Here is a 27,510-nt window from a genome sequence, read left to right as displayed (position 1 = left end):
AAGATGAACTGTAAAAGCATTTTCTCAGTCAAGGGGGCTCAGGGTCCCTCTCATTTTCTTTCACAAGGGCCACATAGAAAATGCCCCTCGAATGCTGGGCATGGTGGTGCGCACCTCTAGTTCCAGCTGCTCGGGAGGCTGAGGCAGGAGGATCACTTGAATCCAGGAGGTTGAGGCTGCAGCCTGGGCACAGAGCAAGACCCTGTCTCTAAAAAGAAGAGAAAGAAATGAAATGAAAATGCTTCTCAAGCCCTTGCTGATGGCAAGTGGTCTACTTTCCAAAGGCAGATCAGACACAGGTGCCTACAAGGGAAGGGGAGTGAGTGCCTCGTCTCGCAGACTGCAGCCACAGCCCCACCTCCCACCCTCCTGCCTTAGGTTTCACCGTGTCCTCTTTCCCACCAGCATCTTGTCTACCTGAACGCTGAAGAACATCCACTTGGAGCTGAGCACAGTGGCTCACACCTGTAATCCCAGCATTTTGGGAGGGTGAGGCAGGAAGATCACTTGAAGCCAGACGTTCAAAACCAGCCTGTGCATCATAGGGAGACCCCGTCTCTACAAAACTAACTAAATAAAAAGAAAACATCCACTTACCTAGGAACACACTTTTCTTCAGGCTTGATAGAACGGCTGCCTCCCTCAGAGTTGCAAACACATCCCTTACACAAAAGTATTCTCCTTTCAGTTTTTCCTCTAATGGGGAGAGTAACAGCTGTTACCACTAATCCTCAGCATCTCCAGGAACTGTACCTCAGTGTCCAAATCCAGCCTAAATCGTATTAGCACACACACGCACACACGCACACGGTTTACAGTCGCATCATTGTTCAAACCTGTGTGAAGAACAAGAAAGAACCAGAACTGGTTTTGCATAGGACTAACACTGACATCCTTGGCAGAAGCCGGATGCCTCCATCTTGATCTCCCTGCCAAGGGGAGAATGTTTGAATGAAATGCGTCTCGGCATTCTTGGTTTCTTGAGTCAGTGTGGACTGAAGTTACTCTTGGTGAAGTAGAATTGATATGTTAGCCCAAGAGCAACGTTTGGTACAAAAAAATAACACATGGCATAGGCACCTCCTGTATCAACTGCCTGAAAGCTGGAGTTCACATTTGCATGCATCTAAGAATCTGCTGAGACACCTGATAATACCACAGAGCCTATAGATCAGTGGTCCTCAAAGTGTGGTCCCCAGAGTGCAACACCAGCATCACCTAGAAGCTTGCAACATCAACAGTGAAGATAAAGAAAGAGGAATGGACTCAGGAGATCAGGTGGAGGTAGGATTTGGTGGCCGTTTGAATGCAACGTGTCTGAGAGAATCCTAGGATTGATAGTCCTGGGTGATGTGGAGTAGGGGGCTGCAGAGAGAGCAATGTCCTGACTGTTAGGCCTTCTCTCCACTCAGAAAAGCCTAAAGATATGAGTGACTGAATAGGCAAGGCACTGGCTTAGGGACCAGGTTGCTAAGCCTTTCGTTGCAAGTGTAGATGAGACTATCTATCCTACAAACACCAAGGAAAGGTGGGCTTCCTTGGCCTAGGACTCCAGTATTCCCCACACCCAGAACAAAATAAAACAAATTCAATATGGTTTCTCTAAGCCTCTATCCCACTAGGATGGAGGAAATCTCAATCTCCCACTGAGTCATGAGAAATTCTGGGAGGTCTAGAAAATTAGGGTACGTTCCTTCCATGGCTGCTGTTATGATAGTTTTCAGAGCTCATGTGGTCACTTGAAGACTGTTAGTTGGAAGGCTTCTATGCAAAAAACGGGCTCAGGTCTTCAGCAAGGCTGTGGCCTGGGTGCTGAGAGCTCAGCCTGCCAGGTGCACCCTGTGGCCTTCCCCTGCTGAGGTTCTTCCCACTCCCTCCACTGGGTCCTGACACAGATCTCTGCCCCTAGCAGGAAAGTGGCTAACCTCTTCTCCACTCCCCTCTGCTCCTGTCTCAGTCTTAGAGACAAAAGTGTCCCTCTTCTCCTTTTTATTAAACCTCACCCCTTTACCTTGGGCCACTTGGCATAATCCACCTACCACAGATACAGGGGTAATCTCCAACACCTCTGCTTTGGCCCTGAACCACAAACTCCCCGGATACAGGGATTCTCAAAAGGCCCAACTACCAATTAGAATGAGGAGGGGAGTGCAAAGGTAGAGAGAGTGCACCTATGTGGCTCAATAAATAATCCTGCCATTTGCTCATGTAATATTTCTTGTTGAAAACAGGAGGACACCTTATCTTAGACATGGCCTTATCCTGCCCACCACACCCACAGCCTCTGCTGAGCCAGCACCCCATCTTGTGCCACTCTCCCCACAAAGCTGATTGTACCAGGGTGGGTACTCATCACAGAGGAGGGCTCTGCTGACTCAGGGCTGAGCCAGAAACTCTCCCTGGGAATCTGACCGAGAACACATAGAAGGCTACTCTAATCCAGCGCTGGTCAACAGAAATAGAATGCAAGTCACACAAGCAATTTAAAATTTTCTAGGCCGGGCAGAGTGGCTCATGCCTGTAATCCCAGCACTTTGGGAGGCTGAGACGGGCAGATCACCTGAGGTCAGGGGTTCAAGACCAGCCTGACCAACATGGTGAAACCCCGTCCTTACCAAAAAATACAAAAATTAGCTAGGCATGGTGGCATGTGCCTGTAGTTCTAGCTAGTCGGGAGGCTAAGGCAGGAAAATTGCTTGAACCTGGGAGGTGGAGGTTGCAGTGAGCTGGGATTGCGCCATTGCGCTCCAGCCTGGGCGACAGAGTGAGACCCTATCTCTAAAACAAACAACAAAAAAAACGGGACTAGCCTTATTTTTAAAAAACATGAAAAGGAAAAAATGACATTTGCTTTAATAATAAATTTAGTCAATTCAATATATTGAAAACATTTCACATGCAATCAGCATATAAAAAAAGGTATTTTGCATTCTTTTTTCACAGTGAGTCTTTGATATCCAGTGGTATTTTACACTTACAGCACGTCTCAATTCAGACTAGACCCATCTCTAGTGCTCAGGAGCCACATGTGGTAAGCTGCTACCATATCTATATGAAGGAAGGTGGTTGAGCCACAGGTTGTGGTGTGGGCTCAGATCTGAGGGCCATATTGTACACGTGCAGGATGTGTAAGAAGCACTGAGGGGATAGGATGGTAACTAAACATAACAGCATATTTATACAGTGCTTGCATAGTACCACACACTATTCTAGTCAGCTAGTTGGCAAATTACCTCATCGACACAGCAACACAATGAGGTCTGCACTATTATTATCTCATTTTATTGATAAGGAAACTGAGTCACAGTGTTTCTGTAACTTGCCAAAAGTTCCCACAGCATTCAGGCAGTGATAGGTAAGGTTTTTCCCTACAGTTTTGCCGTAGAATAGCTTTGTAACATACTCTACAAAATGAGGATAACTGCAGTTCCTGTACCTGCATCCCGAAGTGCTGGTGAAGTTTCAATGAGGTAATAAATAATAAGCAGTTGGCACTTAGTATGGGGTGTGAGACAAAGGAAGGGCTCAACACCTGTTTTGTGTGGGGAAAGAGAAAGCTGGCTGAGCCACAGACAGGGTTGGTGCCCACCACGGAGATGAGGCGGTGAGAGAGCGTGGCTGTGAGCAAGACCATGAGCTAAGCCCAAAGCCCGAGAGAGCAGTGAGTTGGCCTCCAATCCCGGCCCACAAGAAGGAGACCCAGCTGTGTGCACCCGGAAAGCAAGAAAATACTGTGTTTTGTTTGCTTTTTGCTTCTTTTAAAAATTTGTTTCGTGAATCTGCTTGAGGTCATCTAACACTTGCAATTTGGCTGGACTTGATATATTAACGTGACTGAATCTGTTACATTAACATCCCCTGGCCCTGAGTAGAACAGTTATATTAATGTCATACCAAGGGAAAGTCTTGGGGTGGGTTTTACGGTTATAAATCAGATACTCTGTGCCCTTCGGTAAATCACTTAACTTCTCTGGGTTGCCTCAGGTATAAAATAAAAAGGTTTGAATTAAATAATCTCTTCAATTTCTTCCAGCAAGAAAACGATACATATTTTTAAGGTTTTATTTTAGTTATAAAGGCATAAGAATGAGCTACTCTTAAAACATCTTGAGATGGAATGCATTAAAGTCTAGCACATAATTATAACCTGCATTGATGCCATCCCACACTCACTCCTGGTTTAAGAGTCTGCCTTGGAAAAGTTTGCAAATGAAGGAGTAATCTGTTGAGCTCACTATTCTAGTCCTGTTTCCTGCTCCTTCACTCCAGAAGACAAGTAGACATTTTCTTCATTTTCAAAGATCTTGGAGATGAAGATCATGGCTTTGGTAACTCATGAACAGCCTTTCCTATCCAAACGTTTTTCCTACCTTGGTAATGACTTCCTGCTGAGATTGACTGGTGTTTTTACGTAGTAATCTGCTATTCCAGTATCATCATTGTGATGAGCATTTTAATGTTTAGATAGATGTTTTTAAAATACCTAAAGATTTCCGGAGTGCTGGGATAATCCATGTAAGAGAAAATACTCACGATTCTCTTTAAACTCTACATGAAAGTGGGGAGTCAATGGTCATTCACATAGGTTTAGCAGGTCTGCTGACTTTTGTGTCATCCTCCATGCTACTGTGCACTTTCTGCCATTAAAAAAAAAAAAACTTGAGTGCCTTTTTTTTTTTCTTTTGAGACAAGGTCATCCAGGCTGGAGTGCAATGGTGCAATCACATCTCACTGCAGCCTCAACTCTCAGGCTCAGGTGATCCTCCAGCCTCAGCCTCCTGAGTAGCTGGGACTATAGGCACATGCCACCACTCCTGGCTAATTTCTATATTTTTTGTAGAGACGGAGTTTCACCACATTGCTTAGGCTAGTCTCAAACTCCTGGTTGGGCTCAAGCAATCCTCCTGCTTCGGCTCAAGCAATCCTCCTGCTTCTGCCTCCTGAAGTCTTGGCATTACAGGTGTGAGCACTGTGCCTGGCCTAGTGCTTTTATTCTACCCAATAATCCTCCCCTTCATCATCCCTGTTCAAGAACAGTACATTCAAACAGGATTTTTAAGCTAATTAATAACATTTGAATTCTTACTATTTGTAAAGCAACTTGCAAGAGAGTCTGCTGATAAAGTATTGGCAGAATCCTCTCCCTAGAAGCTGACATTTTACTTGGGGTGAGGTAGCAAGGTACAGAAGAAAGAGCTCTGAAGTCAGACAGCAAACTAGTTATGTGACCTTGGAAAGTTAATGCTGGTGAGCCTCAGTTTTACCATCTGCAAAATGGGGAGACTATTAGATTTCTCACAAAGATGTTGTAAGGACTAGATGCTCTAGCAGTGATGCACAGCAGTAAACAAGCTATGATCAGAAGAGAGATAAAAGCCAGGTTACCAGAGTCTGAGATATCAGAATATTTCAAGTAGAATCCGGAAAATATGGTTGATTTTAGAGGTTAGTTGGAGTTTAGATAGATGGAGATGGGTAACAGGATATTCAAAGCAAGAGAGAGCTTAAACAAAGGTGTGAACACTAGCTGTGTTTGTTGTAATTATCCAGACATAAAATGAGGCCCATTTGACATAGGATAGTGGAGACTGAGATGTTGAGAGAGTAAATGGAAGTAAGACTTGGAGACTATTTGTATGGAGGCAAAGGAGGGGTCAAAAATTGGCATTTAGGGAGTCTGGACAGATAAACTATAATCTATGTCCAAAAGAGGGAAGTTGGTGGCATTCAATTTTAGTTACGCTGGAAATGTACTCTGAGCATTGATTCATTCCTTCAGCCAACCTTTATTAAATGCCTACTAAGTGTAGGCCATGGGCTCCAGGCAGGGGATATAAAGATGAGTAACACATAGTCTTCACCCCTCCAGGGGTGGTAAAGGAGAGTAGTGCATCAGTAGATAACTGCAAAACAATGAGATAAATGATTAGAGAAATATGATCATGTATTGTTACAGCAGGACAGAAAAAGCATTACCTGGAGTTGATTAAGAGGCTCTTTTTCCCTTTTCAAAGCCTAAACATTCATATCTTGTGACTGCATGCAAAAATGAGCCTCAAAGATTGGTATTGAATAATTCTGGGGACTTCTATTATACATATATGAATGTTTTATAGTATCTTTTTAGGATCCTACACCATGTATACCCATTATCCTTGTGTAGGCACTTGATCCCATACACTGCCCTGGATTGCAGCTGATCAGCTTTAAGCCTGCCATCTTTCCTACTGACCTAGCTCTAAATCCTTGGAGGGTAGGAATTGTCTTAAAATTGCCAAGCTTGGATGCATAGCACAGCACTATGCACATCGTAAGTTATCTGTGAAATAATGTAGCATAGACCTATGCTATGAAGACAAAGGTACATGGATCTCTCTGTTCAGAACTCCATGTGTTCCACTTATTTTAATGCATCCTTCTTCCAACCTTTCCAGGATAATAGATTCCATGTATTGAACTCTTACCATGTGCCAGGCACACAGCTAACACTGAACATGTATGAACTCACTTGATCCTCACAATGATCGTATAAAATATGTTCTAATTCCATTTCCATTTCCACTTTACGGATGAGAAAAGTAAGGCACAGAAAGATTAAAGCAACTTGTTTGAAGTCACATTGCCCATGAATGAAGGCGCTAAATTTCAAACCCCTGCACAGTAGCTCTGGAGCCTGTGCCCCTAACTTCTAAGCTGTTACAATGGCCTTTGTATAGTCATGAACATGGAAACATACAGAAAAAGGGATGTGGGATGGTTACAAAAAGCTAATTAAGGATGGGAGACAAGACTTTGGTTTCCTGCTCTCTGACAGGGACCAGGGTTTGGAGGGCCACTCTGAGTAAGTAAGAAATCTAGCCGAAACTTTCTTTCTCTGCAGACCTCACATCCTAACCCTGCAAACCTACCAGAAGCAGGCAAACTGATTTTGGGACCCACTACTTCAAATCAAGAAGGTAAAGGCTAGTTCAGGGTAACTGGACTTCAGGAGTCCTCAATATTGAACAATGTCAAATGTTTGTCCTTCCTTCCATCCATGGCAGGTTTTCTCAAATTAAAGAACATTTAAAACTTGTAAGGATATATTTTCTTTTCTTCCTTCTCTCTCTTTTTAAAAGTAAAGAATGCAGCATTATGGTTGAGTATCTAAATGTCATCCTTTATTTTCTCACCGTCCACACTGCCCTTTGATCACCCATCACAGAAGCAGTCACAACAAACAGGGTTTACTCTCCTTTAAAGAGGCAATCCAAACCTCTTACCCACTCTGCAGCAAGAAGCAGCTAATTGTCTGGTTAGTCCCCACTCTCCCTTGGCAATGGGGAAATACTAAAATCTTTGAATGAGAAAGTCCTTCATCAAACTTTTTAATTATGAAACATTTTTTCAAGGAACCTGCAAATACCAAACTCCAAAAATGTTTCTCTGGTTCACGTTCATGGACCATTTCTGCAGGACCAATTCCTTGTTTTGCTCTAAGACTCAGCTCCAGAGCTGGATCCACATTTCCCTCAAACCAGCTGCAAGTCTGCCATCACAGCCCTTTCTTTTACTAAACAGACATCTGAAACCGACAGGCCTCTTTCACCACCTCCTGTGAAACAGCAATAGAGTCAACTTCTCGGGCAGCACCCCAAAGCCGTGAAACGTTACGCCAGCACTTACTGCTAGGATCTAAGCCAGTTCTCCTGGGAGCAAACTGCCTGGTGACACAGAATCCCAGGAGCCCTCTTAGCACACTGCCAGTATGTGAGTGGCCCCAGCTTAATGAGTTTGAGGCACCTCAGGGAATTTAATCATTTGTTTCCAACCATCCAGCAAGCAGTCTAGAAAAGCTGGAAGTAGAAATACCAGATTTCCCAATTCCCCTTCAGTGCTTAACAATTTGTTCCCATAAAAACCCTTCAGTAATCTGAGCAAAATCCACATGGCAATAGATCCCTTAAGAGTTTAACAGAACGTCTACCATAGGCCAAGCCAATGAAACTTCTTTAACATCATCTTTTCACTAAACACCATGTTGACTGGTTTCCCTATCTCACAAGATAGGGGAGCAGCAACGATTAGCATAAGTTCTACTCCTCTCACCAAAGCACCTGCACTTTCCCCCACAAAGCCCAATTCACACGTCTCTGATGGAAGAATCTATAGGTAAGCAGAAAATACTACTTGAAATAGTTTAAGTATATACAAAATTCTTATATGATAGTCCTTAGTATATTTTGCTTTTTTCTTCAATTTTTACTTTAGGTTCAGGGGTACATGTGCAGCTTTGTTACATAGTTAAACTCGTGTCATGAGGGTCTGTTGTACAGATTATTTCATCACCCAAGTATTGAGTCCAGTACCCAATAGTTATTTTTTCTGCTTTTACCACTCGTGATAGTTAATTTTATGTGTCAACAGAAACCAGATAGCTGGCTAGACATTATCTCTACGTGTGTCTGTGAGGGTGTTTTTGGAAGAGATTAGTATTTGAGTTGATGGGCTGAGTAGATTGCCCTCCCCAGTGTGTGGGGGCCTCATTCAGTCCACTGAGGACCTCCTTAGAACAAAAGGGCTGAGAACAGTTGAACTGATTCTCCGACTGTCGAGCCGGAGCATTGAGCTTCTCCTGCCCTCAGAGATTCTGATTCTCAGGCCTTGGCACTCAAACTGGAATCTATACCGGTGACTCTTGGACTCAGGCCTTCAAACGACACCACTGGCTTTCCTGGGTCTCTGGCTTATAGAGAGCAGATCATGGAACTTCTCAGTTTCCAAGATCACATCAGCCAATACCTTATAACCAATCGCTTTCTCTATATCTATACAGGCGTAACTCAGAAGTATAGCAGGTTCGGTTGGGTCCAGATCACCACAATAAAGCAAACATCACAATAGAGTGACACAATATTTTTGGCTTCCCAGTGCATATAAAAGTTATGTTTATACTATACTACAGTCCTTAAAGTGTGTAATAACATTATTTCTAAAAAAATGATGTACATACCTTAATATGAAAATACTTCATTGCCAAAAAATGCTAATGCTCATCTGAGCCTTCAGCGAGTCATGATCTTTTTGCTGTTGTAGGGTTTTGCCTCGATGCTGATGGCTGCTGACAGATCAGAGTGGTGGTTGCTGAAAGCTGAGGTGGTTGTGGCAATTTCTTAAAATAAGACAATAAAATTTACCACATTGATGGACTCTTCCTTTCCCCAAAGATTTCTCTATAGCATGCAATGCTGTTTAATAGCATTTTACCCACAGTAGAACTTCTCAAAATTGGAGTCAATCCTCTCAAACTCTGCCTCTGCTTTATCAATCAACTTTATGTAATATTCCAAAGCCGTGGCATCATTTCAACAATGTTCAAAGCCGATTCCATCTCATGAAACCATTTTCTTTGCTCATCCATAAGAAGCAACTCCTCATCCATTAGAGTTTTATCATGAGATTGCAGCAATTCTGTTACATCTTTAGACTCCACTTCTAATTCTAGTTCTTTTGCTATTTCTACCACATCTGCAATGACTTCCTCCAGTAAAGTCTTGAACCCTCAAAATCATCCATAACAGTTAGAATCACATTCTTCCAAACTCCTGTTACTGTTGATATTTTGACCTCCTCCCATGAATCTTTAATGTTCTTAATGGTATCCAAAATAGTGAATCCTTTCTAGAAGGTTTTCAATTTACTTTGCCCAGATTCATCAAAAGAATCACAATCTATGGCAGCAATAACTTTGTGAAATCTATTTCTTAAATAATAAGACTTGAAAGTGGAAATTGTTCCTTGATCCACGGGCCACAGAATGGATGTTGTGTTAGCGGGCATGAAAACACTAATCTCTTTGCATATCTTTGTCAGAGCTCTTGGATGACTGAGTGCATTGCCAATGAGCAGTAATATTTTGATACAAATATTTTTTTTCTGAGCAGTTGGTATCAACGGTGAGCTAAGATATTCAGTAAACAATACTTTAAACAGAAGTGCTGTCATCAAGGCTTTATTGCTCCATTATAGAGCACAGGCAGGGTAGATTTAGTATATAACTCTTAAGGGCCCTAGGATTTTCAAATGATAAATGAGCATTGACTTTAACTTAAAGTCATAAGCCACATTAGCCCAAACAAGAGAGTCAGCCTGCTTTCTGAAGCTCTGAAGCCAGGTATTGACTTCTCCTCTCTAGCTATGAAAGTCCCAGGTGGCATCTTCCTAAAATAGAAGGCTGTTTTGCCTACACTGAAAATCTGTTGTTCAGTGGAGTCACCTTCATCAGTTATCTTCTAGATCTCCTGGATAACTTGTCGCAGTTTCTGTATCAGCACTTTCTGCCTCACCTTGTGCTTTTATGTTATGGAGATGACTCCTCCTTCCTTAGCCCTCATGAACCAACCTCTACTAGCTTCAAATTTTTCTTCTGCAGCTTCCTCACCTCTTTCAGCCTTCGTGGAATTGAAGAGCATTAGGGCCTTTCTCTGGATTAGGCTTTAGCTTAGGAGAATGATGTGGTTTGATCTTCTATCCAGACCACTAAAACTTCCTCTATATGAGCAATAAGGCTGTTTTGATTTCTTATCATTCATGTGTCCACTGGAGTAGCTAGCACTTTTAATTTCCTTTAAGAACTTTTCCTTTGGATTTGAAATTTGGCTGTCTGGTGCATGAGGCCTAGCTTTTAGTCTATCTCAATTTTCAACATGCCTGCCTCACTAAGCTTAATCATTTTTAGATTTAAAGAGTCCTTTGATTCCTCCTTTCAGTTGATCACTTAAATGCCATTGTAGGATTATTAATTGGCCTAATCTCAATATTCTCATGTCTTAAGGAATAGGGAGGACCAAGGATAAGGAGAGAGATGGGGGAATGGCTGGTTGGTGGAGCAGTCAGAACAGATACAGTTATTAAGTTTGCCATTTGACATGAGTGCAGTTCATGGTGCACCAAGAGAATTACAATAGTCACAACAAAGATCACTGATTAGAGATCATCATAACAGATATAATAATAATGAAAAAGTTTGAAATATTGTGAGAATTACCAAAATGTGACACAAAGATAGGAAGTGAACACATGCTATTGGAAACTGTCACTCATAGACTTGCTCAACACACAGTTGCTACAAACCACCCATTTGTAAAAAACACATTTGCAAAGCACAAAAGGAGGTATACCTATACTTCTATCTCTATCTCTATCTCTATCTCTATCTCCATCTCTATCTCTATCTCCATCTCCATCTCCATCTCCATCTCCATCTCCATCTATACAGTAGTTCCCCCTTATCCAAGGGGATATATTCCATGACCTTTAGTGGATACCTGAAACCACAGACAGTACCGAACCTGACTGTCATCAATCAGAACATATTTCTACTCACATCTTCTATCCACAAATTGAATATCTTTTCCATCTTAACTAAGCACTTATTATGTACTGTGGCCATAACTTTTATAGTTTGAGGTATGAGAGCAAAACTAGCATGAATTTCTTTTTCCTTCTGTACAATTTTACAGATAGATATATTCTTATCTTAGATTTTAGGAACCTCAGTATATGATTTTTTTTTCTTTCCTTATTGAGAATTTTCTTCTTTTCACTTAAAGGAAGCACTTTACAGCTTCTCTTTGGCATATCCGAATTACCACCATCACTACTCTTGGACTTTGGGGCCATTATGAAATCAAATAAGGCTTCTTTGAATACAAGCACTGCAATACTGTGACAGTTGATCTGGTGATTGAGATGGCCACCAAGTGACTAATGGGTAGGTAGTGTCTATGGCATGAATATGCTGGACAAACGGATGACTCACGTCCACGTGGGATGGAGTGGGACAGCACAAGATTTCACCATGCTCAGAACAGGGCACACTTAAAACCTATGAAGTGTTTATCTCTAGAATTTCCCATGTAATATTTTCAGACCATGGCTGATACAGATAGCTAAAACCACAATGAAACCACGGATAGGAATGGAGTACTATATTTCTCTATATAGGCACATCTAGATCTATATCTGTCTATCTCCTGTTGGTTTTGTTTCCTGGAGAACCCTCATATATCATGTGTTACTATTTTATTTTTACTAGATTTTAAAAGTGGCTTAGATCCATTAAAAATGGACCATTGGCCCATACTCTGAGCTTCCTGGCAGATAAGTAAAAATGGTAAACATAATCAGCTGCCTATTTCTCATTACCTTTAGGGACCATATACAGAAAAACTGGTTAAAATAACACAAAGACAACTAGATACATTCTATACTGGCTGCAGAACGTCCCCTAAAGGATGCTGTCAGCTCTGTCATGTCACCTGGACAGGGGTTCCCTATGGCTTCCCTCCAGCACTGTGTGAGAAAGGTGTGGCGGGCATGCACCTCTGGCCTGTGGGTGACCAGCCACTGGGAGGAGCAGGCAGATGACTGCATGACAGAATATGATGAAAAATGATCTTGACAGCCCAGAGCAATGAGCTGAATCTAACAAGATGAAATTAAACAAGGACAAATGTTAAGTGCGTTTCTTAGGTCAGAAAAAACCAATGGCTTAAAGCCAGGATGGAGGAGATAGGGCTCACAAGCAGGCACTTAAAAACAAAACAAAACAAAACAAAACAAACCTTTAGGGTTTTAAGCTTAAAATATGCCACAAAGAAACAGAACAAAAAAAGGTTTTAGGGGCAATTTTGTCTCCTGAACAAGGGATATAATTGTCCCATTACACTCTGAGATTACTAGTCTACACTTGAAATTACCTGAACACACTACTTTATTTCTATGGAAAATAGGGTGTATGTCAATATTAAACTCAATTTTTGAAAAGGCAGAGAAATCATCAATAAGCTCCTTCACCTAACACAGCTCCTCTCATTGCGTGCATGTTATTTTTCATGTTGCATGCTGTACTTTAAATGAACATACAGTTGAAAATAGAATAAATGTACAAAACAGGAGTGTACTCTGAAGAGAGCAACCAGGGTGGTGTATGGACTCCAAAATTATGCATTTGTGAAGAGCAGTTGAAACAAGGAGTTTCATCTTGAGGACAGAAGATTCATAATAGCTTCCTAAAATATCTGAAGGGTTGACAACAAAAGATTAGGTTTGTTTAAGGTAAACTTAAGGGTTATAAAGAATAGTGTTTGTAAAATCTTCGGAGTTTTTAATATGCCTTCTATTTTAAAAAATCAATTTTACCCTCATAATAGGTATGGAAAATACTGATATGTTATTAAAAATATTGCCATTTTTACAGATAAGAAAAATTTTGGATTAAAGAGGTAAAATGATTTGAGCAAGATCTTATGACCAGTATGTGGCAAGGATGAGACACAAACCAAGGTGCTCAAGCTACAGTGAGACAAATTTAAATTCCCTATTAAAAGAAAAATATCTCCCTATGAGCCAGATGTGTACAAAGACACAAAGGATGCCCCCCAGATTTCCTTGTAGATAGTATCTGTAAATGAGGCAACGAAAGAAAGGTATTTAAGTATTGGCCATAGCAGTGGATTTCAAAATTTTCGACCACAACCTATAGTACAAAATATGTTTTTTATCAGCCCCAAGTGCACCCACACCAAGAATAAAATGGAAGCACATTTAACACAATAATACTAAATGCTATAAATGGTGTACATTGATTTGCTTCCATTTTTTTGTTGATGACCTTCAACCATTAAATTGATTTCATTTCCCATGCCATATTATGCAGACTGAAAAACACTGATCTAGAGAACTACTTTGTGGGACTTCTTGGGTGGGCTAGAAGACCAAACATTTCTTCCAACAATGAGATTCAGTAATTCTGGGTCTCCCCAAACTGTGTTATATAGCTTTTTAAAAAAATCCTAAATTGAAATGCCTTTTGTCTCCAGCTTATTGCTTTCATTCTCTTATTCCAGCTTATTTAATTTTTTTGCTGTTGATTATATTATTCCTAGTATTATCCATCCTTCCTTATACTACATAATGTGAAAAATCTTTGATTCCTTTACCTGGGAATTGATGAAAATAACAAACTCTATAGAACCAAGTACAGGAGCTTGTGATACATTTTAAGTACAGTTGCCCACATAGCTGTATTTATGTGCACTGCCCTTTCTTTTCCAAGCAGTTATAAATCCTCAGTCATACTAACAACTACTCTATTTTATTTTTGTACACATAGTTAAGAAATCTTGTTCAATGTGTTGCTAAGATTAAGTGAGACCATACTATAACATAGGGTGGTTGGTTCTGAGGATTAAATGAGACAGTTTATACTGAGTGTTGCAGACATATAGCATCTGGAACAAAGAAACTGCTCAGTAGTTGTTACCCAGGATGATGATGATACTGGCATCAATGATGACGATGATGTTACAATTACGATATTCTTCTAGTTTAGTAGTGTAGAAGGTATAGGTTCTACATAGTTTAATAGGTATAGTTTCTAGACCTATTAAAATATTCTGTGGTCTTGACATGCCTTCTTTAAGTGAACCCATATTGGCTCCTAATACCACAACTTTTTTTTTCTACATATTTTCTCCTTCTCTTGAGTATTCATGGTTTTTTCATCAAGGTTACTGGTCTGTTGTTTCCCTGCCTTTTCTTCCTTTTTAAAACCAGGGCATTTATTTGCTCATGTCTCGTTTTCCTCACTGTCTCACAGGCTCCTAACGGTGTTTCCTGTGTCAACTGCAAGTCGCTTTGTGCAGTGTGATGTCATCAGTGCCCCTGGAGACTTAACTTACAGGAGCTCCAGTCTTCTTTTTTTGGTGGATTATGTTTCTCCCCTAGAAATATTTTCAGCTTGGAGATGATTCTTTTTGAAGGATAAAGAAACAAAATAAGACCCGAGTGGCCCGGCCTCCACGCCATCTGTTAACACCAGGCTATTCTCATTAAAGAGTGGCCTTGTCCCTTTGTTGTTCACTTTATTCTGAAAAGCCTCAGCATGTCTGGGAGTTTGGGCTTTCCTTTAAGTAATTATTTTAAATTTTAATTAACAAATAATAATTGTATATATATTTATAGGATACAATATGATGTTTTGATATGTTTACATTGTGATATGATTAAATCAAGCTAATTAACAAATACATCACCTAACACATCATTTTTTTGTGAAAACATTTAAAATATATTCTTTTAGTAATTTTGAAATATACATTATTATACATTCTGTGCAATAGATCACTAAAGCTTATCCCTCCCAATTGAAATTTTGTACCTTTTGATCAGCATCTCCCTATTACCCATCCACCCCTTTCCCCTGCCTCTGGTAACCACCATTCCATTCCTTACTTCTGAGTTGGACTTTTTTAGATTCCACTTATAAGTGAGATCACGCAGTATTTGTCTTCCTTTGCCTGGCTTGTTTTACTTAGCATAACGTCCTCCAGGATCACCCATGTTGTTACAAACGACGGAATTTCTTTCTCTTTTAAGGCTGAATAGTACTCCATTGTATATATATATGCCATATTTTCTTTATCCATTCATCCGTTGATGGACACTTAGGTTCCTCCCTTACTTGGCTATTGTGAATAATTCTGCAATGGACACAGGAGTGCAGAGATCTCTTCAGCATACTGATTTCAATTCCTTTTGATATGTACCCAGAAGGGGATTGCTGGATCATATGGGTAGTTCTATTTTTTGTTTTCTGAGAAACCTTGATACTGCTTTCCGTAATGGCTGTATTAATTTACATTCCCACCAACAGTGCACTAGGATTCCCTTTTCTCCGCACCCTCACCAACACATGTTATCTTTCAACTTTTCGATAATAGCCATTCTGGAAGGTGTGAGGTGATATATTATCGTGGTTTTAACTTGCATTGCCTGATAATTGCTGATGATGAGCATGTTTACTGTTGGCCACTTGTATGTCTTCTTTTGAGAAATGTCTCTTTAGGTCCTTTGTCCATTTTTAAATTGGGTTCTTTTTTTTTGCTATTAAGTTGTTTGAGTTCCTTATATATTTTGGATATTATCCCCTTACACTTACATGGTTTGTAAATATTTTCTCCCAATCTATGGATTGTCTCTTCACTCTATTGTTTGCTTTGCTGTGCAGAAGCTGTTTAGTTTGATGTAATCTCATTTATTTTTGCTTCTGTTGCCTATGCTTTTGGGGTCATATCCAAGAAATCTTTGCCCAGACCAATGTTATGGAGTATTTCCCTTATGTTTTCATCTAGTAGTTTTATAGTTTCAAGTCTAACTGATCAATGAACTTAGTAAAGTTGCAGGATACAAAATCAACACACAAAAATCAGTAGTATTTCTGGCTGGGCACAGTGGCTCATACCTGTAATCCACACATTTTGGGAGGCTAAGGCAGGTTAATTACTTAATTCCAGGAGTTTGATACCAGTGTGGGCAACATGACAAAAACCTGTCTCTACTAAAAATACAAAAAATTAACCAGGTATGGTGGTGCACACCTGTAGTCCCAGCTACTCAAGAGGCTGAGGTGAAAGAATCACCTGATCCTGGGAGGTTGAGACTGCAGTGAGCAGGGATCACATCACTGCACTCAAAGTCTGGGTGATGGGAGTGAGACCCTGTCTAAAAAAAAGAAAAAAAAATCAGTAACATTTATTTACACTAATAACGAATTAGAAAGAAATGAAGAAACCAATTTCATTTACAATAGCATATTTAAAAAAAAAAAAAACACTTAGGAGTAAATTTCACCAGGGAGGTGAAAGATTTATATACTGAAAACTATAAAACATTGATGATAGAAATAGTAGATGACACAAACGAATGGAAAGGTATCCCATGTTCATGAATTGAAAGAATATTGTTAAAATGTCCATACTATGCAAAACAATTTACAGATTCAATGCAATTCTTCTCAAAATTCCAATATCACTTTTCAAGGAAATAGAAAAAACAATCCTAAAATGTGTATGGAACCACAAAAGACCCCAAATAGCTAAGCAATACTGAACAAAAACAAGCTGGAGGCATCACATTGCCTGACTTCAAAATCTATTACAAAGTTATAATAATCAAAGCAGCATGGTATTAGCATGAAAACAGACATACTGACCAATGGAACCAGACAGAGATTCCAGAAAGAAGCCCACACATCTAAGATTGATTTTAGAAAAAGGTACCAAGAACACACAATGGAGAGAGAACTTTCTTCAACAAATGGTGCTAGGAAACTGGATATCCACATGCAAAATAATGAAAATGGACGCTTATCTTGCAACATATATAAAAATTAACTCAAAAATGGGTTTGGGCTTCTTGGCATATTCAGGTGCAAGTGGTTTAAAGTCTCTGGACCCAGACGGCTGGGTTTAAATCTCACCTCTGCCAGTAACTAACTTGGTGATATTGAGCAAGTTTCTTCCTTTCTGTGTGCTTCAGTTTCCTCATTTACAAATGGTGTAATATCAATTTCATAGGGTTGTTCTGAAGATTAAATTACTTGTAAAGAGCTTAGAACAACGGCCAGCACCAAGTAAGACTTGAATTGTGTTAGCTCTCTGAAGGCTCTCTTTTTCTTTCTCTTTAGAGTTTGTATTCAAAAAGAGACTTTACAAATTTTCTTAAACTTTGGAGTGTCTTCCCACAAGATGATTTTTTTTTGTTCTGAACTAAACGTTTTATAACTGCTTTCACAAAGGCTGGGATATGTGTCTGACTATACTTAAGATTTATTTCACTCCCTGGCCTACTCGCCAAGCTGACAGCCACCTTTTCTCCCAAATTCCCATCAATTCTCCATTCAGTGAGTGTTCTCTCCTTATGAGTCCAGTACCAGCCATTCCTGTTGTTTCTTCTGATTTCTAAGCAGTGAAACTGTCAGCCCAGCAAACCAAAAATGCATCAGATGGTCAGCCTGCAGCAGAATGAACTTCCAGCAGATGGTAGAAAATTAAGGACCTTATTACTGCACTGCAACTTTCCTCTTTGCCAGTGTTTTCAAATTTTCAAACAATAATAATGAGCCTGATGCTGAGGATGAGAGCAGTTCTATCTGGAAGCCAAAATGCTTACCGAAAACCTAGGTAAATTATCTAAAGACACCAGGATTGTGTTTCTATGTAATTATTTGTCAGCAGGAAAACAGCAAATGAACACCAATATCTCAGGCACCTCCAGGCACTGGAAATAAAAAGCCAAGTGAAACACAGCTCTGCCCTCAAGGAGCTTCCGATATACAATGGCACTGAAACTGATCTGGTCTCACTGTTGTGAAAGCCTGATAGGAAACTCTTTTCTTCAGGTTTTGTCAAGTTCCTAAAGTACCTAGGTCAGTGGCATTCACACACCAACTGCTCCCAAGGTCACCAACTATGTCAGGAGTACAGGTTCCACTGAGATACAACAGGGACTCCAGCACAGCCCCTTCCCCTCCACACAGAAAGCTTGAGGAAGGGTCAGCTTGGTAAAATAATAAATAAATTGACATGAAATTCAGAATAAGGGCAAATAGGAGAGAAATAATGCCTAGATAATTTAGGCAAGGTGGGGGTAGGGGATTCAAACTACAGAGTTTAAAAGCTGGCTTCTCCCATAAAGCAGAAGGAGAAAGAGGGAGAAGGAAGATAATCTTAATTTGGCGTAAATTTCACTTCATTAAAGGGAAATGAATGACAGCAGTAAAATTAATCATGTTAAAAGTCTGCACTGGTTTTTAATTAAAAAGAATGGTTTTTAAATTATCTGCCTAGATGGGCATGGTGGTGTGCTCCTGTAGTCTCAGCTACTCAGGAGGCCGAGGTGGGAGGATCACTTGAGGCCAGGAGGTTGAGGCTGCAGTGAGCTATGACCACATCACTGCACTCCAGCCTGGGTGACAGAGCAAGACTCTGTCTGCTCCCCATCTCCCAGCCAAAAAAACTGTCTACCTGATGATCATTCAACCTGGTTTTACTTTCAGTTAAAATAAATTCATTTCTCTGAACAGGGTATACAGGTTCACTCAGGAAAACAGTTCTAATCATGGAAAACAGTATCTATTATGTATTCTCTATTTTCTCTCAACTGCTCACCCATCTATTTTAATTTTTTTATAATAGATGTTCCCCTTTTTTCTGGAAATGCAAACACAATATGGCGTTTTGATCAAGGTTTGCTGTATCTCTTTGACATCCTGCATATTTCCCTCACAGTACTTAAAGTGATCAGTTTCAATGAAAAGTTAAAAAAAGTTTTAACGTTTTATAATACACTGAAAAATGATAAGGAAAATAGGAAAAGAGAAATTGTGAGTAAACCTGTCACAAAAAATGTATTTAACACAAAATGCACAACCTAACATGGTTGAATTTAAAATGATTGCATGGTGATTTTAAGCAATGTGTGCCCAAGGTTGGGGGTAGAGTAGTTTTGGAGTATTGGCTGTGCTCAAGGAATGGGGCCTGGCAAAGTCCTAAGTACACAAAATGAGAATGAAGGATACAGAGAAGGGGGCCAAGTGACATGGCAAATCTCACGTGAGAAAAGACATTAAATTACTTCAGTCTTGGGGCCAGGCCTGGTGGCTCACGCCTATAATCCCAGCACTTTGGGAGGCCGAGGCAGGTGGGTCACTTGATGTCAAGAGTTCAAGACCAACCTGGCCAACATGGTGAAACTCCCGTCCCTATTAAAAATACGAAAAGTAACTCCAGCTACTGGGGAGTTTGAGGCAGTAGAATTTGCTTGAACCCAGGAGGAGGAGGTTGCAGTGAGCTGAGATCAAGCCACTGCACTTAAGCCTGGGCAACAGAGTGAGACTCTGTCTCAAAAATAAAAAATAAAAATAAATTACTTCAGTCTTCATTCAACATCTGAGCAAATGAGTCGCTGACAAAAGAACCATAGATTCAGTCAGTGTTGGCCAGGGAGGGAAAGTCGATTCAGATGCACACACAGCCTGTCTCCACTTCTCTCCTACAGACCTACTGGGTCCGATGATGCACAGCTTCCAACACAAAGGCCCAGCAAAGGGCTGCTGGGAAACAGCCTGTTGAGTAGTAATTAGGATTAGAGAGACTCCAGGGAAGAAAAAACAAATTCTAAGAGACAGTCATCTCAAAAACTGCTCGTCTCTGAAAACAGTGCCTGCAGACGCAAGCCAAGGAGCAGTTTTCTACCTCTGCCCGGTGTGTAAAGGACTGTTGGCCAACTATTGATCTTTCCCGTCACACTCAAGCTGGATAACAAATCACTGTCAGCAACATCATCTTTGAATGTAGAGGACAGCAGTCTGTGTGCACATCTTGGGACCTTCCTCATTCGACTACTGGTAGGATGAAATCAGAAGATTGATTTATTGATTAAATGCATGCTAGAAGAAGAAATTGATGGAGCCCACGCCTATGCACTTGATCAAATAGCACAGGGAACTGTTACTGTAGCTGCAGCAACTCCTCAAGTGACCCTGGGCAAGTCACTTAACCTCTTCGCTTCAGGTTTCCTCATGTGGAAAAGGGGACTACCTTGTTCAGTGACCACGAGGGGAGAATGTGAGGATTAGCTTAGTTGGCTAATGAAACCAAGGTAGAGGTCTGATCCTCATGAGGCTCCTCTACTGCACTCCCAGCATGGAGAAATCATCTCAGAAATCTTTCTATCTATGCCAGTGCCAGGGGGACAAGGAACAGGGTGTGAAGCAGGGTCTGCCAAGAATATCACAATTAGGAGAAGGACAAAAGCAAACTGGAGATCAGGTCCTGTTGATGGGACATCTTTAAACAAGACAGGAGCACATTCACTTTCTCAGGAGAAAGATACTTGTAAAGAGTTTTGAATATACTGAAAAGGGAGAGCCATAAAAATCCACTGTATCAAGTGGTAAGGTAAAGTTTTAGCTATAACATGCCCTGTGCCTTTGAGACACGTTTTACATAAGGCAAGTTCTGAGGTATACTAAAGACTCCATGATCATCTCTCCTCACAGTATGTGGATGGAACACATTTGGTTGGCTTGAGATAAAATTACCTGGTCTAGAGAAAGATTGTTACCTTCTGCTTTTTCTTTTAAATATAGGAATATATTAAATAGAAAATTGTAAGTTAAACTGCAGCAACAAAACCAAACCAAAACAATCTATTCAGATTCAGCTTCTGAAACCATGAAGAAACCAGTTACTATTTTCTCTGGAATCTAATTATAAATAGATTAAGACACCAGGAGCACAGGTCCCTCAACCCAAGTCTTAACAGAGAAAGAATTCTTTTTTCAATACAGTAAAAATCGCATCAAGGCTTTATACTTCTGAATGCTTTACTAATGATTAAGAAAATGTATAATGCGAAGGATATGGTTAACATACCGTGATAGTTAACTTCGTTTATCAACTTGGCTAGGCCATGGTACCCAGATATTTGGTCAAACACTACTCTAGATGTTGCTATGAAGCTATTTTTAAAAGAAGAGATTAAAATTTAAATAAGTAGACCTATTTAAAGAAAATAAAACAGACTACCCCCCCATAATGTGGGTGGGCCTAGTCCAATCAGTTGAAAGCATTAATAGGAAAACACTGACTTCCTTGGAGGAAGAGGGAATTCTTCCAGCAGCTAGCCTTCAGACTTGAATAGCAATTGTTCCCTGGGTCTCCAGGCTGCCAGCCTACCCTGCAGATTTTGGGCTTGCCTCCACAATTGTGGGAGCCAAGTCCTTAAAATAAATCTCTCTATGCATCCTATTGGTTCTATTTCTCTGGAGGAACCATGACTAGTACACATAATGTGGTAGGTTATTACCACTGTTCACCAGTATTTCTGGTTGTCTCTCCCGGGTCCATGAAAGGATTATACTTTTCTGAAAACTTAAAGTAAGCCCTGACCGTGTAACTTGCTTTGCCTAATAATGGGGCAGAAATGACACTAGCTCTAAGCAAAAGGTTTTAGGAGCCAGGGAGTGATTCTTTATGCTCTTCCCCTGCCGCAGCAGATGCTGAGTCCTCAGGTCGAGGTGGTGGAAACATAAGGTGCTGCCTCCCTCAGCCTGGACCCCCAGGTGACCGCAATCAGCGGAATCCCACCTATGGGCCCCTGTGCACATGGAGCAAGAGTAAGATCATTAGTTGTTTCAAACCACTGAGATTTGGGGTTCGTGACTAACACACTACTGTGGGCGGGGTACAAGGAGCCCTGTATCCCAGCAACATCCACTCAACCGTACATATTACACATTTTTAATTTTTTCATTTTTCCAAGTTCAATAAAACGTCTATTTGACATAAACACTGAATAGTGACTTGAAATACCGTATGCACATGATGGTAATAAAATTGTCTCTAAGATTCTTACGTGAACTTTTCATAAACTGACCTCTCCTTTAATCCAAATTATTGGTATAAAATATTGCCAAACACACCAGCATCCATTCCATTATACAACTTGGAACAAATGAAGCCCATGTGAATTTGAACATTTGTGTAACCTAGGCATTGAAAACTAGTCTATCCCAAGTGCTTCAGTGTTTTATATTTCATGAAGTTCTTAGAATATGCCTCTGCCTTTCTAGCTGCTATAACTCCCAAATTACTATGAAGAAAATCCTTTAATGCTGCAGGTGAATCAAAATGGATCTTCAAATAGGAAAAAAAAAAAAAAAAATCCAACATGATTGTTCAGCTAAACCACACAAAGGCTGGCTTTTGCTAGGGGAAGGAAAAAAAAAACCAAAGATCGGAGGCTGAACTACCTGGGTCTGTGGGTAAATAAGGCATAGTTACGTTCAGATTTCAAAATTACCCAGTCCTGAATTTCAAGATACGAACAGACAGTTGAGATGATCAAATCCATCTAAAATGTTCAGATTTTTAAAAGAATTCTGACTATTTTGGCCCAATTTTTTAAAAAAAGGATGGAGAGTACCATTTTCCCCCATAAATACCCAAACCTACAAACTCAGTATGGAAGGTGTGAACGACGTCATATTTCCTTTTTTATCTACCCCCCATAAGGTATAGCACAGTGCCTGTCTACAGCTGTCATCCAATAAATGCTAAATTGGTTTCTGTCGCCATATTCTCAAATCCCCACTCCCTGGCCACCTCCCACATCTTTTAAAGGAAGGACATAACAGGTATGAGAGAGGGCTTTCTCCACGGTCCTGTCATACATGGCACGTACCACTCTCATCGTCCACTCTTGCATTCTCACCCCCACTCTTGGCTAATTGGACTTCAACAGTGAGTCTAAGTTAGTCGGTCAACAACAGAGACACAGCTGTACTGCTGGGTACTGGTGGTACAACAGACAGCAGCGATTGGAATTAAGGGAGTTGCTGGATATTCAGACCCCAGAGGTCAGGACTAACCCTGCCACTCTTAGGTGGTGTCTACCTCCACAATGGTCACGGGCAAGCTTAGGAAAGACAGACAGGGGCACGCCACTGAGCACACGGCCTCCTGAAACCAGGTCGGTGGGGAGAAAAACTGCAGTTTGTTTTCCTTTCACCAACAATTTCTTTTTGTGGAGAAAAAAAATAATAGTTAATGCAGTTGGGCTGTGGGGAACAGCAAGGCCACAGCATGGGCTGGGATTTACCTCTGAATATAAGCTAGCCAGTACTCTGGAGGATCATCTGCTCGGAGGACAAAGGTCAGTGCAATCATGGGCGTGTCTGCCTGCAGTAAGGGAACAATCTGGATCTTTGGCCTGGAATGCTGTACTGAGGTCACCCAAGAGTCAGTGATTATCAAAGACAATTTTACCCCCTAGAGGTTGCTTCCACTCTTACAGATTATTATAGCCTCCAGGGTGATAAGCCTTACACAACAAGTCCAATGCTGCTGCACTTTTAGACCTTAAGGAAATCCCATAAGCATTTGTTACTATTATTAATTAAGCATAATTAAGCACTCCTAGCATGCATTCCATATTGCCTTGAGCAGAAAGCTTCAGATGTAAACCATCTTTCAATAACATTCCCTTCCTGAATGCTGAGATGAGAACATGAAAATCATACCACATGTCTGCCATCTGTATTTGTACTTGTCAACAGCTCTGTTTTGGGATAAACAGCTTTGAAATAAGAATCAATTCAACTTGTTGGAAGATTAGCCAAGGAATAGCTCAAAGACCAAAACAGAACGTGAAGTCAGATAGTCTGAAAAATCAAGCACAATTTTGTTTCTCACTCAACATTCTGTTTTGTCACAGCCCAAGAGAAAGAGTGTGGCAGCCAGGGTTTGGGGGCACAGAGACAGGGAAAATATTATATCCTCAAGTAAAAATTCTTCAACCTGGAACAAATGTCTTCGCTACAATGTAACTAGAAATCATTCACTGACCTCTAGGAGACTACAGTTAAGAACAAAGCAATTTTAGCATTTACACTGTGTTTCATGGTTCTACTATGTGAAGGTATACACGAGGGACGACTTGCGCGGGTCCAAGTGCATAATACACTCCTTTATTACCATAAAAATGGCAGCATTTCCCAAAGTCCATCTTGATTAAAAGTAGTTCCATGGTTGAAAACAGTACTCCATTGTAGAGCTATTAAACTAGAGAGATGGCAAGGGGAAAATAAAGACTCATATACCAAAGGGGAGGTCAGGGAAGAAGTTAGAAAAAATAGGATGCTACAGATTGGTGGGAGACTACAATGGAATTGCTTTTAGAGGTGGCTGATGTAAGTGAATGAAGGGACATGATAACCTGGCAGCCCCACATATTCTACAAAACAAATGAGAACATGTATGCTCCACTTGGAGGGCCATCCATTTTCTCCTCAAAAGAACTCATTTATAAAAGAGCAAATTGGTGATTTGTACTTACAGACTGGACCCTTTCCAAGCCCCTGTCAAGAAGTGATAAATTATTGAAGCATAGCATAAAGTGTTTTATTTTCAGTGTGCACACGGTAAAACCCTGTGAAATCTTTCTGTTCACCTTTCCCAAGTTATTAATTAAAAAATAATTGTTTCAAATTACTCTCTGATCTTTAAAATAAACCAAGACAAAACACTACATACACCTCTCCAGAATCAGCACTGCCACTTCCCTCCCTCCTTCTCGATCCTGCCCCCATATCCTTCAACCAGGCAGTTGTTTCAAATCACACCACCAGCTCCTGAAACAGGAATGCTATTTAGATTGGAGAGGGAGGGAAGGGGAAGTCCAATACAACATTCACACCATTGTCTGGTATTCATTCAACCACAGTGCCCAGATATATTTGTTTTTCCTAGAGACAGCATAAAACTGTGGAGAATAAAGCAGGGTTGTGGAAAGCTCATTAATAAATTGTGAAAACCGTCTCAGCAAGAGTCATACAACCAGAGGAGCTGCCTTGTGCCAAGCAACATAAAGCCTGGTGCTCTGCTCCTGGTCAATGTCACATGCAAACACAGCTGATTTTTGAGAAAGGCCTCCCTACGGCCACTTGCTAAGCAAGTTAGGAAAAATTCTTTCCCAATCTCAGCTCGGCAATTAGAACCTGAATTATATTTACAAACTCTAGGCTTTGCTTTAATCTGACTGTGAGAGATGTACAGGAATGGCCCCTCCCCTACTGTGTTCATAAACTGAGAGAATAACATTGATGCCAATGCTCCTGAAAGGGAGCAGGGAAACCTAAAAAGTCTAACTGCATAGGAAATGCAGGGGGGCTGCTGACAGGAGGGCCTTCTCCTCCCTCTTGCTCATCTTTAGGATTTCTCCAGCACCTCAATTCAAATTCCCACTCCTTATGTGCAAGTGGCACTCTTAGCTCTCCAATTCTGTTTTCTATTTAGGTGACTCAATCAGTGGCTGAACTTCTGATCTTGTGGCCCCTTTTCGCAGCTTCAGACTGAAACTGGATGCCTTTTAGAACATATTCACCCAAGGATTTTGTATAACAGAAAAGGATGCAATAAAAGAGGATACCTCTAAAATGTTTTAATTATATGCCCATACATTATATAAAATATTTGCATCACTTTAGCTAGATATGAAAAGCAAGTCAAATGAAATGACGCTCCTCGAAACTTAAGTTAAAGAATCTTGTAGGAAGAGATATATTTTGTCTTTTTTTAATTCTTTTAGCATTCTGTACACTGACAACGAGGTATAATGACTGAAACTTAAATGTGACAGAACATTTCACAATTAAATCCACAATTGTGTACATTTGTCTTACATGTCAGTGAAAAATCACCAACTATTATAAAAACAGGACAAATTGTATCACAAAAGAAGGAAAAATTAGAAAAAATTCATAAAAAAATATATCCAACTATGAAAAGCGTTGCTCTTTTGGTGTCTTCACATCCGTCTCTTCTGTGTACTGATGTACAACACTGAAAAGAAAAAAATACATAAATTGAAATAAAAAAAAAACCCTGCTTGTAAGTATACATAGTAGCATGTTTAAAAGCCAACAGGTTTTGGTCTGATACATCTGACATTTAAAATGAATTCTCATATCATTCAATTAACTCTAGAAGTACTATGACACTAGTTTTATGAATCTACATCCGGGTTTGATGTCTATCCTAATCTCATCCATGTGTCTCATTTACTCTGCAAAGTGTGACCAGGAAGATAAAATAAAATATATGTGAAAGTCCCTGGCATCTAAGAATGCTTTATAGTTAGTATAAGAATTATGCTTTTCAGGGCTGAGCACGGTAGTTCACGCCTGTAATCTCAGCGCTTTGGGAGGCCGAAGCAGGTGTATCACTTGAGCTCAGAAGTTCGAGACCAGCCTGGGCAACATGGTGAAATCCCGTCTCTACCAAAAATACAAAAAAATTAACTAGGCATGGTGGTATGCACCTGTAGTCCCAGCTACTTAGGAGGCTGAGGTGGGAGGATCTCTTGAGCTTGAGAGGCAGAGGCTGCAGTGAGTTGAGACTGCACCACTACACTCCAACCTGGGCAACAGGGCGAGACTTCATCTCAGGGAAAAAAAAAATGCTTTTCAGAAAGTAAATCAGTAAATCTAACCAGGTTAGATCTCAAATTAAGAATAAACAATGTATTTTCATCTATCTCTCCAATACAAACTCTAAACTTGGTGTTTACCTTCTAAATTGCAACACTTAGATAAACAAGAGCTGAGGAGTTTATTTTTTTTTTAATGATACCAAAGTCCTTATTCTGAGTTCCTTTTAAAGTCTCATACTTTGATGTTACCCAATGTTCTGCTTAGCTGGTCCTCTCACGACTACCAGCCTGAACTCTTACGACGTGTGGTTCGTAGGAATGAAACAAAATGAAATGCTTGGGTCACTCTGGCTAAACTAGAGGTGGTTCTCCCTTCCACCCTGCATGCCTACTCGGCTTCTGAGAGCCCTGCTCAAAGTGAACAGTAAGGTGTCTTCATCAAAGAACATAGCACAGATCAATCTAAGTCAAGATCCTCTTTAAGAGCCAATGATGTGAACTAGGGAGTCTAAAGATGAGTGTCACGGATTACATCATGGGAAATGTGACATGAAGGGAAGCATCAGAATGCACAGTACAGCCACCCCCCAACCCTGGCCCCCCAAGTCCTAGGTGTAGTGTGCACATTAAAGGATCTACCCTATCAACACGCACAGAACCCAACCTGCTGGTGACTGCTGCTATTAGCTGTCT

General features: G+C 40.5%; 2 protein-coding genes across 4 annotated transcripts in view; both read right to left on the bottom strand.

Annotated features, from left to right (window-relative positions):
- Positions 1-27,510, bottom strand: part of REELD1 (reeler domain containing 1) — a 57,571-nt gene that overhangs the window by 17,009 nt on the left and 13,052 nt on the right. Inside the window, exon 4 of the mRNA XM_005556025.5 lies at positions 115-26,228. The gene's annotated coding sequence lies outside the window, so the exon portion shown is untranslated. The remainder of the gene's footprint in view (positions 1-114; positions 26,229-27,510) is intronic.
- LSM6 (LSM6 homolog, U6 small nuclear RNA and mRNA degradation associated) overlaps positions 25,950-27,510 on the bottom strand; it is a 14,613-nt gene continuing 13,052 nt past the window's right edge. For all 3 annotated transcript variants that reach the window (XM_015450883.3, XM_005556022.4, XM_005556021.5), the window contains one exon: positions 25,950-26,228. In XM_015450883.3, the coding sequence (XP_015306369.1) occupies positions 26,194-26,228 (35 nt within the window). In that variant the 3' untranslated portion in view covers positions 25,950-26,193. The remainder of the gene's footprint in view (positions 26,229-27,510) is intronic.

Source organism: Macaca fascicularis, chromosome 5 (genome assembly GCF_037993035.2).
Source record: "Macaca fascicularis isolate 582-1 chromosome 5, T2T-MFA8v1.1".
Lineage (NCBI taxonomy): Eukaryota > Metazoa > Chordata > Mammalia > Primates > Cercopithecidae > Macaca > Macaca fascicularis.
Note: the sequence above shows the minus strand (reverse complement) of the source record. Positions and strands in the feature narration are given on the sequence as shown.